Below are 16,934 nucleotides of genomic sequence, written 5' to 3' on the forward strand. Positions count from 1 at the left end.
AATGGATGCTTGCGCACATGCGCAAAGGAACAGGCAAGCCGACTCTGCTGAAGAGAGGGGACCGGATTAGGTGTAGGCAGGCAGCATGGAAGGTACGTGCCTGGTGCCCCTCCAGCTTTGCGCCCTAGGCACGTGCCTACTCTGCCTACCCCTAGTTCCGGCCCTGGCAAATTGTCTCAAAATATTACTCTCTACATCATACTAAAAGTTATCTCAAAGGTGAACAACCCCTTTAAATTTTAATGTTCGTGTCTCTGGTCTTTCAGTCTGGCAGCTCAGTGATTCAGGAGCATCTAAATTATTACAATTTGCTATGTTAATTGATACAATTAATTGATACATTTTCCAGCAACATCTGTGGAATATAAGCAACTATTGTATCAATTCTAAAATCTCAGGGAATCTAATCAACTAAATGTATCAATTTGTAACTAATCAACTAAATGTATAAATTTATAACTAATCAACTAAATGTATCAATTTATAACAGTTAAAGAGTCAGCAACCCCCCCCCCCGAGCTGCTTTAGTAGGTGAAAAATGAAACTTTACAGTTCAATATTAGAAAAATGGTCACAAATAGGAAATAGAAGTTAATTGATAAAAAGTCTTTATTTCTGGGAAATATTCTGAAACCATCTGAACTGAAAAAAGTGTTTGAAGGTGAACAACCCCTTTAAATACCTCACATATTTTGGAGTTTATAGGCTTAAAAACTTTGAATACATTGCATTTATCACGTTTTGAGCATAAACCAGTGTCAAACACCCAAAAAACTCCCCAAATTAAGGTTAAAAACATTTTCAAATGGTTAAAGTGACAGCTGCCATTGACATTCAGTCTTATGGCAAAATATTTTAAAGGGCTCCTCCACCAAACACTGGTTTTGCATAAAGGTGGCCATAGACGTAGAGATCTGCTCGTTTGGCGATGTCGCCAAATGAGCCGATCTCCCCCCAATATGCACCACATTGAAGTGGCCGATATTGGGCTGATCCGATCGTGGGCCCCAGGGCCCAAAGATCAGATCATAATGGATACGATACGAATTGAAAGTTTTACACTGCCTTGGTGGGGTTTTTTTTTTCGTTAAGTAGAAACAAATTTGTTTTAAAAAATAATTTATTTATATTACTGGTCCTTTAAGACAAATTCTGAACAATTATCCAACACACACACACACACTACTTAAAGGAACAGTAACGTCAAAAAATAAAAGTATTTTAAAGTAATGAAAGTATAACTGGTGTGTTTACTTAAGAATCACTACTATTGTATTTATAATTAAGCTGCTGTTTAGCAATGGGGGCAGCCATTCAAAGGAGAAAAGGCTCAGGTTACACATCAGATAGCAAATAAGCTCTGTCTGTCTAATGGTGTTATCTGTTATCCATTAGTTAACCTGTGCCATATAGCTGTTTTCAATTTCTGCCATTGCTCCACAGCAGCTTGTTTATATGAACTATAGTAGTGTTTCTGAAGGAAACAGATCAATTTTAGCAGTGCAGGGCAAGAGTACATGGTATTTTCATTACTTTAAAACACTTACATTGTTTGGTGTTACTGTTCCTTTAAGTAATTTGAATGGTTTTCAAGTTATTTGTTAAAGCAATGGCAGCTGAAAATGTGCTGTTGAATTCTCTGCATTCCAGTTTAAGAATACATTAACCGAAAAGCAGCTAATTATAAGATCTGACTGGTGGAAAACTGAGCTGGAACAAACGAAAAGCCCATGAAAACATTTATAAAAGAGTTTAAAAACCAATGAAAGTGTATAATTAAAGTATTTTGAAAGGTTGCTGAGAAATGCATTTTTTTGAAACATCAACAACAAAAACACCTCAGGTAGCTGCCCCTTTAAACATGGCGTATAGATAACATCTGTGGGTACAGGATGAGGATGATGAATGGTTTTGTTCTGGCCAGAGAGAGCTTTGTTCATGAGCGTCTGTTCAGCTGCTGCTCCTCCTCCTCCTACGCTGGAGCAGAGCCGGCTTTGTGCGCTCAGTGCGCAGGCACAGGGGTGCGGGGCCCCTTCTCAGGGAGAATAATAGGTGCGGTGTGAAGCTGAATAGGCTCAGAGGGATGGGAGCCAGGCGAGAGGAGATCTGCAGCTAGCGGCACGGCTCAGCCCGGAGAGAAGGGGAAAGGTAAAGATGCGGCGCTATTGTGCTATTGATTGTCGCTTTCCCTTTGTCACTAGACTTGCCCGTTACATGTAGCAACACTGCAGCCCCGACACCCAACAGCTTCTTCCAATGACACGTCCTTCTCCTGCCATCAGACTGGCAGCACACACTCATGCTCGGCTTATACACACGCACAGAGGAGTGTATGGACTCTCTATACCGCTCTGACATATTAGCTAATGTACATAGATGTGCGCTGGTGCTTTAGCCAAGTGCAGAGAAACTGTTCTTGCATTTTATATGGGGCTTTAAACCATCAGTTTCTCTCTGAGAGATGTTGCAGTTGAGAAGTCCTTAGCGAGCTGCGAGCTTTGCCGCTGGAAGGACATTGATGAATAAACAGATGGGAGTAAAGGCGTCACTAGTTACGTGGCCAGAGGTTTGGAATGGATTCCAGCACCATGGAGAGCGCTCTCTGTACAACAGCACAGCAGTGAAGGACAGGGAGAGGGCAGGCAGTTTGCTAACAAGGGGTCACTCAGCAAGTCCAGTTGTTTTTTTTACATTTAACTATTCTAGATATACCGTGACCTGGATGAATGAAAATCTTCATAGTCAAGAGGTTACAGGTTTTTAATCAGATAGATTTTCTGTTTCCACATGCATTGCCCATAGTGTTATAAATCTATTCAAGTATAAAACAAAGGGGCAGGCAAGGGCCTTAATCAGTGATCGGTTATAAATGATAAATGATAAATGTAATATACATATATCTTATATACACAGACAAATCTTCCAACGGGCACAGCCTTGTAAAATCTTTGCCTTTTTATTAGCATTGCATTGTATAAGAGTCCAACGTTTTGGTCCTCATTAGGACCTTTCTCTTGCAGGGTCAAACAAACTTCAACATGCCATCGGCCCTTCCTCTCTATAAAACTAAAGGAATGATAGCGGGAATTTTCATTCATGGTAACATCAGCAGTGTCCTACACCACTTTCCCCCATATGTAAATAAAAGCATTCAATTTGCCCAGATGTAGCAACCAACAACAACCAATAAGCTGTTTGCTTTTAAACAGGTGACCAGTAAATGCTCCCTGCAGAGTCAGACTGGGGTGCAAGGCCCAGCGGGGCTGCTACCGGGGCCCCTACACCCCCTCTGGGGCCCCCGCCACACACCTGCTCACTTATCATTAACCCCCCCCAGGTGCTCACATGTTATACTTACTTCTGCCACAATCAGGGGTGCTTCGCCAATGAGGCAAGTTGAGGCTGTCGCCTCAGGCGGCAGCACCCCACTAGGTACCAGGGGCAGCAAAAATGCTGCTCCTGGTACTTTAAGAGCGAATTTCCAGGGGAGGGGGGCAGCAGCAACTGGCCACAATCAGGAGAGGGATCAGGTTTGGGTTGGCGGGCACAAGGGCTGGGGCCCACCATGCCCCCAGCCCAGTTAAACGCTGGCTGATTGGTTGCTATAGGTAATTACACCACTAGCAAATTGTACCTTTTATTACATTTCCCCATTTGTTTTTTGGCCCTCTAGGAGTTGAACCTGGTACAGGTTCCAGCTTTCTTCACTTCACAAGTTAATCAATGCTGGGAGTTAGGGACCTAAGCTTAAGAAAAAGGGTTTTAAATGGTTGCTCCTTTCTTACTTATACAATCCTAACAACAAGGTTTATGTCGTTTTTTAGGCATGTTCATTGTCGCCCGGCGCGTCTTAGTAGGGGGGCGGGGCCGGAGGGGGGTCCCTGGACAGCAGTCCCAGTGGGCCCCAGGCCCACCAGTCGGACCCTGGGCATGTTCTACAGATTACACATATTAATCTTATTGTATATATATATATGTATATATATATGTATATGTATATATATATATATATATATATATATATATATATATATATATATATATATATATAAAAGTCCATGTGGGCAGCACTCCGCTCTTAATGCTCAGACTCGGGTGCAAGGTAAAGAAATCGGATACGAAGACAAATGACCAGCAACACCGAGATGTTTCGTGAATAATTCAAGTGTATTAGAAAATCACATGTAAAGCCGACGTGACGTTTCGGTCCACTGCCTTGAGAAAGGTCCCTGAGTGGACCGAAACGTCACGTCGGCTTTACATGTGATTTTCTAATACACTTGAATTATTCATGAAACATCTCGGTGTTTCTGGTCATTTGTCTTCGTATATATATATATATATATATATATATATATATATATATATACATATATATATACATATACATATACATATCCGTGAGACATATGACTACATTGTGTGTGGGTTAATGCTGAAAGTTGTAGTTTGACAAAAGCAGAAAGTTTTCATAATTTGTCATAGACATTGTAGCCTTCAAGATAATGATAAACTGCAACTTCCCAAAATCAGAGTGCCAGTAAGGAATTCATAAGTTAGAGGCATACATGCAAGTACTAACTAATTAGCTTTACGTGCATTAATGTGATCATGTTCTCTGATTTACTGAACTGGAAAGTCCTTATTTGATTTCTTTGAAGAACCAGTTCTGGAAATTTAGAATCGGATGTTTGCCAGACACCTTATATCTGCGTATTAAATGTGCCTCAATATATGTTTCCCTTTTATTTCTAATGAATACATTCAAAGCAGCATGTCTATCTTCCAAGTACACAAGCAGCCTGATTTCCCCAAGAAATTGTTTAAATAAGGCTTAGCCATTGTGCTCATTCATATCCTGCAGATCTCGCTGTGCCCTTTTTATGTTACATCACAATTACATTTCTCAGAAATCAAATTGCATTTGAAAGTGTGCATTGGTAATTGTCTTTTTTTGTAAGGAATCTAAATGATTTTCTAACCATTTTTGTCTGTTTAATATTATGCGCCTGGTAGAGTTCTCGACACACACACAGTTCCCGGTTGCTATGGAGGGAAATTATCAGTACTGATCATACGTGTGTAGTTGTATGACTGGGAGCTGGGGGAGGAGTGACAGAAATGTTAGCTTTCCACCCACCACTTCCTTCTGGCAGATTTGCTTTAGAATCAAGGGCTGCCATTTCATTTTTATGATTACATCAAGGTTAGATTTTTATTTGTCTCTTTAACTATATAACATTATATAGCAACACCACAAACAGCCTTTCTTTCTTCTCAAAATTAGACATATGTCTGATATTTTATTTCATATTATCTTGAGTGCCAGTAAATGATCTACCAGAAATTAAACTGACACTGACTCCAGAAATTAAACCTTTTTCTATAACTATCATAACATTGTCTTTGCATGCAATTTATAATTTTGCCATAAAGGTATTTGCCCAATGCTTTTACATTCCCTTTTTGATCCCCCATGTGCCTCAGTGACGGGGTTGCCATTTTGTGCAGCAGTAGTCTATTAGCATTAAAATCTAACTGACAGGTTGAGAAGGGACAGTCAGGCTGGCAAAACAGTCAAGCTTAGGGACTTAAAATAACACAAAAGCAGACCTATCAGCAAAAAACATGACCTAAAGGTAACTTTTAATTTACATTCGTATTTGGAAGAGTAGGTTTTTTTTAGTGTCAGTATCACTTTAAGTCCTGCAATAACAGATTAACATCCCATAAATAATGTGAGAAATGGACTAATCACCTGTATAATGGTGAAACAGATATAACATTTTAAAGTTTTTGGGTAGCAGAGCATGCTAGGACAAAAGGTCATGCATTTCACTAATGTGGATATTGGATTGGTTTCCCATAGACAATCATGAGCTTGTTGTAGACACATACACATAATGAATAGGGCCATAATTTGTTCCCATTATGTTACTATTTGTATATGCACAGCAGCACTTATCCTCCTTATTCCAAGAGTGGCCCATGAGATGCCAGGTATATGCTAATAGGTGTAAAGCTACAGAGAAACCAGCTAGTCTGCCATCTAAGACAAAGCCTGTCAAACTGTAGTGATTTATTTTGATAAAGTGATATGTAAGAGGTTTGCACCAACTCACATCTCATATCTGCAGCCCACTCTCCATTCTAAATGAGAGAGTTGAGAGTAGGCACATGGTGCTTTTAGATTTTGCTCCTGCCTAGAGTGGCTAGTAAATATAGAGCAGTTGCAGCCCTCTGTTACATATAGTAGTTATATAGCTTCATGGTTAATTTGGGTTGAAATTAGTCCATCAAGTTCATTCTCTCCAAATGAACCCCAGTGGCCATATGTACACATACTTTTATAGACCCATCTATACGCTTACATATACAACTGTACATACCAATATCTAACTAACTCTGGCTCATAAGATTACAATGGCCTTGGATATTATAGTTGTTCAAAAAGTTTGCCAAGCGCCTCTTAAAGGCATTAACAGAATCATCCAACAGGACATTCCCCAACCTGCGCTGCTTCATATGAAAATTCTGTCCCTCAAGTCAAAATGGGTGGCCTCTGATTCTTTGATCTTTTCTAAGAAAGAAAATATCCCCAGCTATCTGTCTGTAAAGTCCTCTAATGTACTTGTAAAGAGTAATTATTTCCCACTGCAAGTGCTTTTTCTCCAGGGAAAGCAACTCCAACCTAGACAATATTCCCCCAAAGTTTAATTATTCTAATCCCTTTACCAGTCTAGTTGCACATCTCTGCACGCTCTCCAGCTCATTAATATCCTTCTAAAGGTTTGGATACCAAAACTATACTGTATACTCAAGAGGAGGCCTCCTAAAGGATGTATAAAGAGGCATAAATATGTTTTCACCCCTCACCTTAAAGGAACAGTAACACCAAAAAATCAAAGTGATTTAAAGAAATGACAATATAATGTATTTTTGCCCTGCACTGGTAAAACTGGTGTGATTGCTTTGGAAATACAACTATAGTTTATATAAACAAGCTGCTATGTAGTCATGGGGGCAGCCATTCAAACACAGGATTCAGAGTAGATAATCAGATTTTATACTACAGAGCTTATTTGTTATCTGCTGTGTATCCTGTGCCTTTTTTATTTTTCAGCTCTGAATGGCTGTCCCCATGGCTACACAGCAGCTTGTTTATATAAACTATAGTTGTGTTTCTGAAGCAAACACACCAGTTTTACAAGTGCAGCACAACAATACATACAATATTTTTGTTGTTATTGCCCTTTTTTATGCAAGGCATTACTTTGATTTTGTAGTCACTGAATGACGAGTTACACAGCTTGTTATCCACTAAATTCCCCAAGTCATTATCAATGGATGATACCCCCAACACAAAATCATTTGAAGAATAACTCAGATTTTATTTTAATGTTATTTCTAGTTTATACCTTATATTTGTGAACATTGAATGTGGTTTACCAGCATGCTGTCCAATTCACCAGTTTCGTCCAAATTGGTCAGCAAAATAATAACATTCAAGTGGACTAGTTATGCACAATTTAGTATAAACTGAGAAGTTGAGACAATACTTACAATGTACACTTCAAGGTCAATAGTCAACACGTTAAATAACAAAGAGCTGAGGGCCCTTCTGTCAGCTACCATTCCAAACTCCCCCCAACCATGTATTATGTCACGTTGCATCATGTGTTTTGGCTGCTGGAGTCAGTGACCCCTATTTCAGAACTGGAGAGAGGCAGAAGAGAAAGGCAAATATTTAAAAAACGAGAGACTCCTCTCAAGATTGTCCATCAATGACAGTGTTGTAATTTACTGCTCTAAGTTTCTAACTTAGCTTCAAAAGTGGCAATTAGCTTATATGCACTTTATAGCACTATATAACTATACTGTATAACTATATAACTCTTCTTCCAAATGTTCCATATGGCAGATGAGTGCATGGAGTCATTCTTTCAGTCTTGCTGCCATTCATTATCCAAGTAACAGAACAAAAAACAGGAAAAAATTAGAATAATTTATAACAAACATTTCCCTCCATGTACAGAGACTTACAAATTAGCCACCCACCCCGCTCAAATTGATGGAAATTGAACTGCAACATATTGCAACTTCTGGCAAATTTACCATAAGCCTTAAGCGCACCAAATTTTGCTATTTAGAATCCAAGAAAGCAAAAATTTGTCCTTGCAAAGACCATAGCTGCCCTTAACCAGAAACAGCCTTTTAATTGTAGAAACTGCTCCTTTCACCAGCACAAGGTCATGGCAAATGTTTTCCAAACAATGACAAATGTTGCAAACAGTGAGCAAAAACAGGAATAAATGGTCAAACCACACCACTTCCAGGAACCCAGGCTAAGGAGACCTATGACCGGATAAGCAGAGGGACGATCACAGGGTAAACAAAAGTTTCAGAATCCATCAAGGTGGAACAAGGTAAGGAAGGAATTTATGGACCTTTCCTGTCTAAACTGGGATCCCTGTTACTAGGGATGTTTCTGAGGCAGCTCCTGTAATGCCGCCCCTAGCCCACTAATTTTTTCTGTGTGGTATCCAGGGGGAGGCCTCAACATTAGTAAAACCGTAAATTTGGCTTCTAAAGGTACCAGGAGTGGATCTTTGCCGCCCCTGGTAACCTATTTGGCTCTGCCGTCTGAGGCGAGTTTTTCAACTCGCCTCATTGGCAGAGCAACCCTGCTTGTTACCCTAGGACCCCGTGGGGTTTGTGCCCTCTATAGTTGCACAACTTCTTATGATCCTGGAGTATGTGATTTGGGGGGGCTGGCAGAGAATCAAATGTAACATTAACTGTGGATTTCTGGAGGAACAGACCACTGATTCAGTTGAAGTCAGTGGGGCTGTATTATCATATACTAGTCAAGGGCAAATGAACTGCTACAACCCAAGGTATGGGGACCAAATCCCCCAAAAATTATACAAAAAATGTCATACAGAGATATCAATTAAACATTTATGCTAGGCTAGGACAGCTATTAAAAAAAACTTGGATGACAACATGTGGCTCACAGACTTTTGTGAAAAGTCCAGCCTCAATCAATAGCAGTTCCAGAATTTATGGCCCACTGGTCCTCAATGGCCGTGCACCCAGGAAATAAACAATGTTAGAGTTAGAACACCTGGACTATATATATATATATATATATATATATATATATATATATATATATATATATTGTATTCTCCTTAAACATTTACCATGGAATACTTGCTCAATTATTACACTTCTCGATCATTCAATTGCTCAATTAATAAATTCATTTTTCAATATCAACACAATCATAGGAAATGAGGCAGAATTGAACAAGAAAATGTTCCCTAAATTGTTTATTCATCAGCAGAACAAAGTGGTTAAAGCCAAACTGGGCTGCACTTTGCCACATGTACAGGATTAATCTCTTAAGCAAACATGAGATCCTGTATTTATAACTTTATGGAATAATACCATCTGGCATCTTTCAGTGCAGCTGTTAAGTGCACAGATATATAGACTAACGACAGCTTGTTTTTTTAATGGCTCCGTGAGGTAAAATTAGAAATTCATAGCCACGCTGGAGGAAAGATGTTATCATTTTCAGGGAGTACCAATAGCATTTAATGCTAAAATAATTTGAATGCAGGATGCTAAGAAGTGGATCACCACTCATAACCATCTACAGCTCAGCTGGCCAAGGATGCTGGGTGTTTTAGTTCAGAACAGCTAGGTAATCATTTTAATGACAGGTCCTATAATGTGATACTGTAGGTCAGATATTTAATATGTTTGTGCAAGAATTATGTGGTCCAGGGTGGTAGTAGATCCAGGCTTTCCCAGCATTAATGGTCCCAGTTGCACATAATCTATCAAAAGAGGCAGGAGAAAAGCTATGGAAATTGAAGCAGCAATATAATATTACAAGGAAGGTGTTTGAATGCAAGTACCTTTAATGATTGGGGTCAATACATGCAACATTTGTGTTCAATTTTAGTGCAGCTGTACTTGCTATGAGCACATATCTTTGCTTGCATCTTACTGTGTTTGCAAAAGATTATGAATTAATGTGAATGTCATACTTTATTGATAACCCCAACATTATTAAATTGTAATGAAGAGCAGAATACAAAATCAGGGATGGGTGGGGAGATTAATATAGCAATTAATGGGGTATCATTCGTTAAGTCCATGTTTTTTTAAATGCTACAATGTAATTTGAATATTTAATATTGCAAAACTGGTCTAAACCATGGGGAAAAGAAGGAAAAACGGCAATTAAGGGAAAACGGCAATTAACTCTGTAACACGGCAATGGGCAATGGGGAGGCGGTCAATAAGCAGATTAGCAAGTAGACACCCCGGGTTGCATTTTCTCCAGAAAGTATGAATAATCCTTAGTGGGAAGAAGGCTGTAATTGTGTAAGTGTGTCTGGGATGTATGACAACGTTCCACCAATTGATAGTCATGCCCCATGGGCAGGTTATAGTCCAACTTGTTTTGGAGATGTGGTTTTTATAAAAGGGAGAAGGGCAATCATGTCCTTTCTCTTGGATCCCAATTAGAGAGGGTGGAAATTTGTGTCGAAAGCCTAAGATAGGTAGGACCTGGCACATGAACTGTGTGAATGCTGATCAGCCAGATGAGGGTGAAATTTAATATGCAATTGCTTTAGTAGTATGAGATATAAGAGATATATGGCTTTCCTCTGCCCAAACCATACCTCCCATTTGTCCCGTTTTCTGCGGGACAGTCACGATTTTGACAGATCAGCCTGCAGGTGCAGATTGTTATTGAAATGTCCCAACTTTCTCTTTGATCTCCTGCACTGACTTGAAAAAAAGATACATTGTTTCTGAAACTTAATTAAAATAAGAGCCTTTTTGGCAGAGAACCCAGAACAGCCAGCAGCTGCACTTGGATAATTTTGTAACAATTTAAGCAAAGACACAATTGTAACTATTTACGATAAGCAGGTCTCTTGGGAGAACTGAGATTGGCAATTCACTTTCTTTAGCAAAACTGTTATAACACATAAAACATTGGACTAAGACTCCCAGAAATTTGTTTCATAATCTGCCAGATTTAGTAAAATGGTAAAATTTAGTAACATGGTAATTATGGGGTGTGGCCATAAACTGGGCGTGGCAAGCCGCGGCACAAGTTTTTGTCCCGCTTTTCATTTTTCAAATGTTGGAAGGTATGCCAAACTGTCTGGATTTGGCTTGGTGTAGGAAAAGAGCAGCTACTATAACTGGAGTTCCAACCCAGCCAGCATACAACCTGTGAAAATGTGTTATTATTAAAACAAAAAGTACCAGATTTAAGGGCAGTATGTACCCACAAGTATTCAGACCTTTAATAGATTAATAGGTTGGGATGTATTAGCACTTTAATTATAAGTTCTTCCTAGAGTAATATATCCTGCATATTTCCACTAACTTTCTGACTACAGTCACACTGCAGCCAAAATACCAACAATACCAAACTGAATTTAAGTAAGATATGTAAGTCCTACAAGGTATGAGCAGCCTTTTGTCTTTTGTTCTTGGCCCACATTTGACTTCTGTTTGTATATAATGCTATTCTTACTGCTACTGAACTCTGTACAAAAGAAATACACTTGAACGTATGTATAATTAAATGCTGATAATGCTTACAGTGGACCTCTAGTAGTCATGCAGCAGTTATGCAGGGAACACCCATGATCTGAGGGAACAAGTACTAATCCATACATCAATAACAGACACATGTTATTTTCCAGAGAGAGAAAAACAATTAAAACATTGGTTATACTGAAAGGAAAACTATACCCCCAAAATAAATACTTAAGCAACAGATATCATATTAATTTTAAAGAATCTAACCAAACTGGTATATATATTTAAGTAAATATTGCCCTTTTACATCTCTTGCCTTGAACCACATCTGCATTAGTTCCAGCACAACAAGCAACATTTTTTCCCAGGGAAACAGATCACATGACAAGATTTAGATTCACAAATAATTTCACTGCTGGTATCCCAACAAAACTGTACAGGGCCCTTTAGCTAAAGGTTTTGCAAAGCTGCAAATGTATTAATAAACTTATTTGTCAGCAGAAAAAAAGAATGCACAGCTCTAATACTAAGCAAGCACAAAGCAATGACACTTTATTCAACATGTCTTTACTCACATAGCAATATTCTTGCCCAAAATTTGCACCCAACATTACTTGGGGTGTTCTGGGCAGTGACCTCACTGAGGGGTACCACAATAACATCTAGTGGCTCCCTTTCCCAATAACATCTGGGAAACACTTGTAGCATCTAATTGCATTTGCTCTAACATCTTTATTGTGCGTTTGCCCAATTACTGTATAAATGTGGTCATAGCTGTGTGTTGTCCTACTCAAACACTCACTGGAGAAGCAAATGTTACACCCATATTTAGAACATACAAAATCTGAAACATCTTTCTGTATATGCTGTGGATAATATATGCCTGCAGTGGTAACACTGATATTGTGCTGTGCTTAAACACAATTTCCTAAACTGCAGTTTGCTTATCAAATGGAAATGCACTTGAGGGCAAGTTGTGTATTACAAGGCACATTAGTGTTGTACTGACACACCAAAGAAACATGGCTCCTTCTCACTCATTGTTCTATGACTGACTTAACGGGCCATTGGCTTTAACTCCTTATCCTCTGCTTTACAATCTAATGTAGGTATAGGATCCCTACTTTAGGATACTTTAATGAAGTGTTTGAGACAGGAAGCCAGTTTGGAGGAATCCAAGATGGTGTAGGAAATGGTCAAAATAAGATGCCCAGGCTGCAGTTTTTTTGGGTTACTTGGAGGTTGGATGGTTTGGATGAAATTTAAAGGGTAGATAAATATTTTTGGAGAGAAAATCTTTAAATTAATCTTTGCAATGAAAATAATTGGAAGCAACAGCCACCTCCAAAGTGTATCTAACAGTGAAGTAAACGAGTGTCTGATTATTAATAGTTATTAATTTGTGCTACAACACTTTTTTGTGATTATGTCGTTTTAGCTGATAAGGATGAGTTCGTATGCTGACATCTGTGGGTCCAAACAACCTCAAAATACTCCAGAAGGAGTATACCATCGTTACGGCGTTCGGTCCTACCTCCACCAGTTTTATGAGGACTGCACAGCTTCAATCTGGGAATATGATGATGATTTTCAGATCCAGAGATCACCTAGTAGGTGGAGCTCTGCTTTCTGGAAGGTATGTTATGTTTAATATTCCCCCTTTCATCTGTACACAGGGGTGTAACTACAGAGGAAGCAGACCCTATGGCTGCAGGTGGTGTAGGGGCCCCATGAGGCCCTAATTCATATACAATTTCAATAAATAATTGTCAAACATTTCAACCTCTAGACATTTTGGGGGCCTAAAAAATAATTTGCTGTGGAGCCCAGTAATATCAAGTTACACCACTGTTTGTACACATTGCTTGACAATGACTCTACTTTTTTTGTTCCCCTCTACTCATATATAATGTTCCCTCTAAGGTGTGCACTTAGTGGTCATTGTACACAACAAATTGTGGTGCATGCACAGAACTTTGTGCAAAAATGAGCACAGTAGCAGAGAAGATGGCCAGGAGGGAAACAAGTGGAGAAATATAGTGACAAGCAGAGGAGTGTCTGAAGGCTTTGAATGTTAGCAGAAGGACTTTGCATAAAATTCTACTACTTTTCACCTTCTACATACAGTACAAAGTTCCGAAGTCTAGTAGGCACAAAGTTAGTTTCTTCTGGCTGGTGTCCTACACCATTATGCATTGCCCTAACATGGTAGGGCAAGGCATCATTTTATTTCATAATGGGCAACATGACTTCCTTGTGTAATTCATATTACACAACAAAGCTCAAGCCCCTTTATTCAACTAATGTGCAAATGTGAAATCTCTTAAATTAGCATTGGTAGAGATACATCAAATCCACACCTTTAGAATTTGACCAAGTACTGAAATAGCACAAATAATTTGGCCAAATGAGGAATCTGGAACTCAATCTAAACCCTAATAATAATTTTTGCTGTGCAGTGGCTATTGAAGACCATTAAAGGAACAGTTCAGTGTAAAAATAAAAACTGGGTAAATAGATAGGCTGTGCAAAATAAAAATGTTTCTAATATAGTTAATATAATATAGTTAGTTAGCCAAAACAAGTAAGTGGATGTCTAACATAACAGAACACAACTTTCTGCTTTGCAGCTCTATAGTCAGTGACTTTAAGGGGGGGCACATGGGACATAACTGTTCAGTGAGTTTGCAATTGATCCTCAGCATTCAGATCCGATTCAAAAGCAACAGTTATGATCTATGTGGCCTCCCTCAAGTTAGTGGCCAGTATCAAGTCAGTAGACTTCCAGTCACTCCAGCCTTTAAGGATTTTCTTCTTTAATATAGGTATGTTAAAAAAAAGTTTCATGCATTTAATCTTATGGTAGTGACCAATCATGCTGGGCAGGGAGTGATACAATCCTTCTATGAGCTGGAGAAGAAATTTGGGGTGGAATAGGTTTTCCTAGACAGTAGCATTAGCTTTCTGTAAACACAGCAACTAAGACTCTCTATAAACTGTGTTTATCTGCCATAGACCTCAAATTCAGACCTTCAGATGACACTGTTCTAATGGATAGAAATTTAGGTAGGGAAAAAAAGATCATTTCCTTTAAGCAACCAGATATATAATTATTTTGCTGGTAATTTATACGGTAAAGAAAGTGATAGGCTAAAGACTGCTAACATAGTGTTTGCTTCTGAAAACTAATTGTGTAAACTCTCTTTTTAGGTCGGACTCATATTGGGCATTATCCTCATGCTGGCGGGCCTAACAGTGCTTACAGTGGGGTTTCTAGTACCACCTAAAATCGAAGCTTTTGGGGAAGATGATTTTGTGGTCATGGATAGCCATGCCATTCAGTTTAACGGAGCCCTTGATATCTGTAAGTTATCAGGGGCCATTTTGTTCTGCATTGGAGGAACTACACTGGCTGCATGTCTTTTGATGTCTGCCTTTGCTAAAAGTTACTCCAAAGAAGAAAAGTACCTTCAACAAAAATTTAAAGAAAGAATAGCAGACCTAAAAGCTCATGTTCATCCAGTGACAAAAGCCCCAGCTCCAGGAGAAGCAAAGATACCTGTTACTTTGTCCAAAGTTCAAAATGTTCAGCCTTCATCAGAAACCTGACATTTATCCTTCAAAGTAAAATTCTTTAAATTGAAAAGGTCAGCTTTTGTGAGTTTTACGGTGAAAGTCTTATTTTGCAGTACAATATCAAAGGCAGAGAGCTTACAACCCTGATTAAATACCTTTTCGCGGTATCAGGTGCTAAGCTGAAGGACCCACGCCTGCTTCCAGGGTCAAACAATCCAATTAAGACAGATATCAGCAGCACACTGTTGATTTGAAGAAAATGTGAAGTTTATTGTATCATTCAAAAAAGGGCAACGTTTCGGGCCTCCTGGGCCCTTTATCAAGCCTAGTGTTGCAGTCTCACATCCATATTTAAAGAGTGAGGAGGAGGTGTGGAACAAACAGCCACTCCCCTTCCTGTGACATCATGAAAAAGATATTGTGTTAACCTTTGCTAAAACTGTGCAAGTGAATTGTTCATAAAAAATCAGTTGTGTTCATTGTGTTCAATTGTGTTTGAAGCATCGATCATAGTCCACGTTACAAATCACCTGTTGTAATAAGTGAAAAAGTTGATAAAATTAAAAATTAAAAAATAAAGACCAATTGCAAGAAAAAAATTTTGAAAGAATTTTGAAACATTTTTTAGAAAATTTCTTGGAAAATCCTACGACATTTGACACAAATTTACTCCAAAAGAAAAGTCATTGCTTCATGCAAAAGGTCACATACTCAATGTTCCCCGACACGTTTTGAAACCCAATATTACTTGACATATTTTGTAAAATATTTGCAGTATATTTCAAAAAAATTTCTTGCAATTGGTCCTCATTTTTAATTTTTAAATTTTTTATTTTATCAACTTTTTCACTTATTACAACAGGTGATTTGTAACATGGACGTTTTGAACACAATTGATTTTTTATGAACAATTCACTTGCACAGGTTTAGCAAAGGTTAACACGATAACTTTTTTCATGGTGTCACGGGAAGGGGAGTGGCTGCTTGTTCCACACCTCCTCCTCACTCTTTAAATATGGATGTGGGATTGTAACACTAGGCTTGATAAAGGGCCCAGGAGGCCCGAAACGTTGCCCTTTTTTGAATGATACAATAAACTTCACATTTTCTTCAAATCCACAGTGTGCTGCTGATATCTGTCTTAATTATTTTGCACTACAGTCTAACTGTACGTGGCTGAGAAATATATGAATAACCCTAAAAGCAAGATGTGAAAAGATCATGGGTTCTTCTTTATTTTTATGGAAAGCTTTTGAAGTGTTTTTAATGGAAATCTTTTACATTCCTAATGATGGTAACATCCAGAATGCCCTTGATATGGTTCCATACCAGCAGCATATTTATTGCTTTTTCTGTTGAGCCCTGATATTTACTTGTACGTATGGTACTTTAAGCAAATGAAAACATGGACAAATATAATGGAAGTAACAGCTGAAACGTATCTGTTAAGAGGAGACTGACTGCTTGGGGTGACTTTGAAAAGCAAACAGTACATTTGCTCTTAACGTTTAAATTTCGATTTGTCTTTAACACTGATCCATTATATTTTCTTTCATTCTGACTTACATTAGTGTAGCTGGATAGTAACCTTGGTTGTGTTGTCACAAACCCTATTTCAATCATGTCATTCAATCTGTTCCATTTCCAATATCCTTTAACATCTAGAGATGTGAAGCCAATGAAATGCTGTGTCAAATGTATAACAATGTCTGCTTAAAATGTCCACATGAATAGTTTGCACCTTGTGCCATTTACGTTCATAAAAGTCATATAAGAAA

The 16,934-nt window shown here is 38.5% G+C and overlaps 1 protein-coding gene across 2 annotated transcripts; it reads left to right on the top strand.

The window, feature by feature from the left end:
• Positions 1-1,914: 1,914 nt before the first annotated feature.
• On the top strand, positions 1,915-16,054 carry nrsn1.S (neurensin 1 S homeolog). 2 transcript variants are annotated; one of them, XM_041567760.1, is made up of 4 exons: positions 1,915-2,148; positions 8,225-8,426; positions 13,019-13,216; positions 14,791-16,054. In XM_041567760.1, exons 3-4 carry the CDS (start codon positions 13,028-13,030, stop codon positions 15,187-15,189), a joined length of 588 nt encoding a protein of 195 aa, XP_041423694.1. In that variant the 5' UTR covers positions 1,915-2,148; positions 8,225-8,426; positions 13,019-13,027; the 3' UTR covers positions 15,190-16,054. The 2 variants fall into 2 exon arrangements, with proteins under 2 accessions (XP_041423694.1, XP_018125005.1); XM_018269516.2 differs by lacking the exon at positions 8,225-8,426 and having other exon boundaries at positions 1,917-2,148.
• The last annotated feature ends 880 nt before the right edge of the window (positions 16,055-16,934 follow it).

This window comes from Xenopus laevis, chromosome 6S, assembly GCF_017654675.1.
Source record: "Xenopus laevis strain J_2021 chromosome 6S, Xenopus_laevis_v10.1, whole genome shotgun sequence".
Taxonomy (NCBI): Eukaryota; Metazoa; Chordata; class Amphibia; order Anura; family Pipidae; genus Xenopus; species Xenopus laevis.

Bases quoted from the DNA above. Each gene is read 5' to 3' on its own strand.
- nrsn1.S (XM_041567760.1), top strand. From the start codon at position 13,028: ATGAGTTCGTATGCTGACATCTGTGGGTCCAAACAACCTCAAAATACT. The intron at 13,217-14,790 runs GTATGTTATGTT...CTCTCTTTTTAG, and splicing joins GGAGCTCTGCTTTCTGGAAG to GTCGGACTCATATTGGGCAT.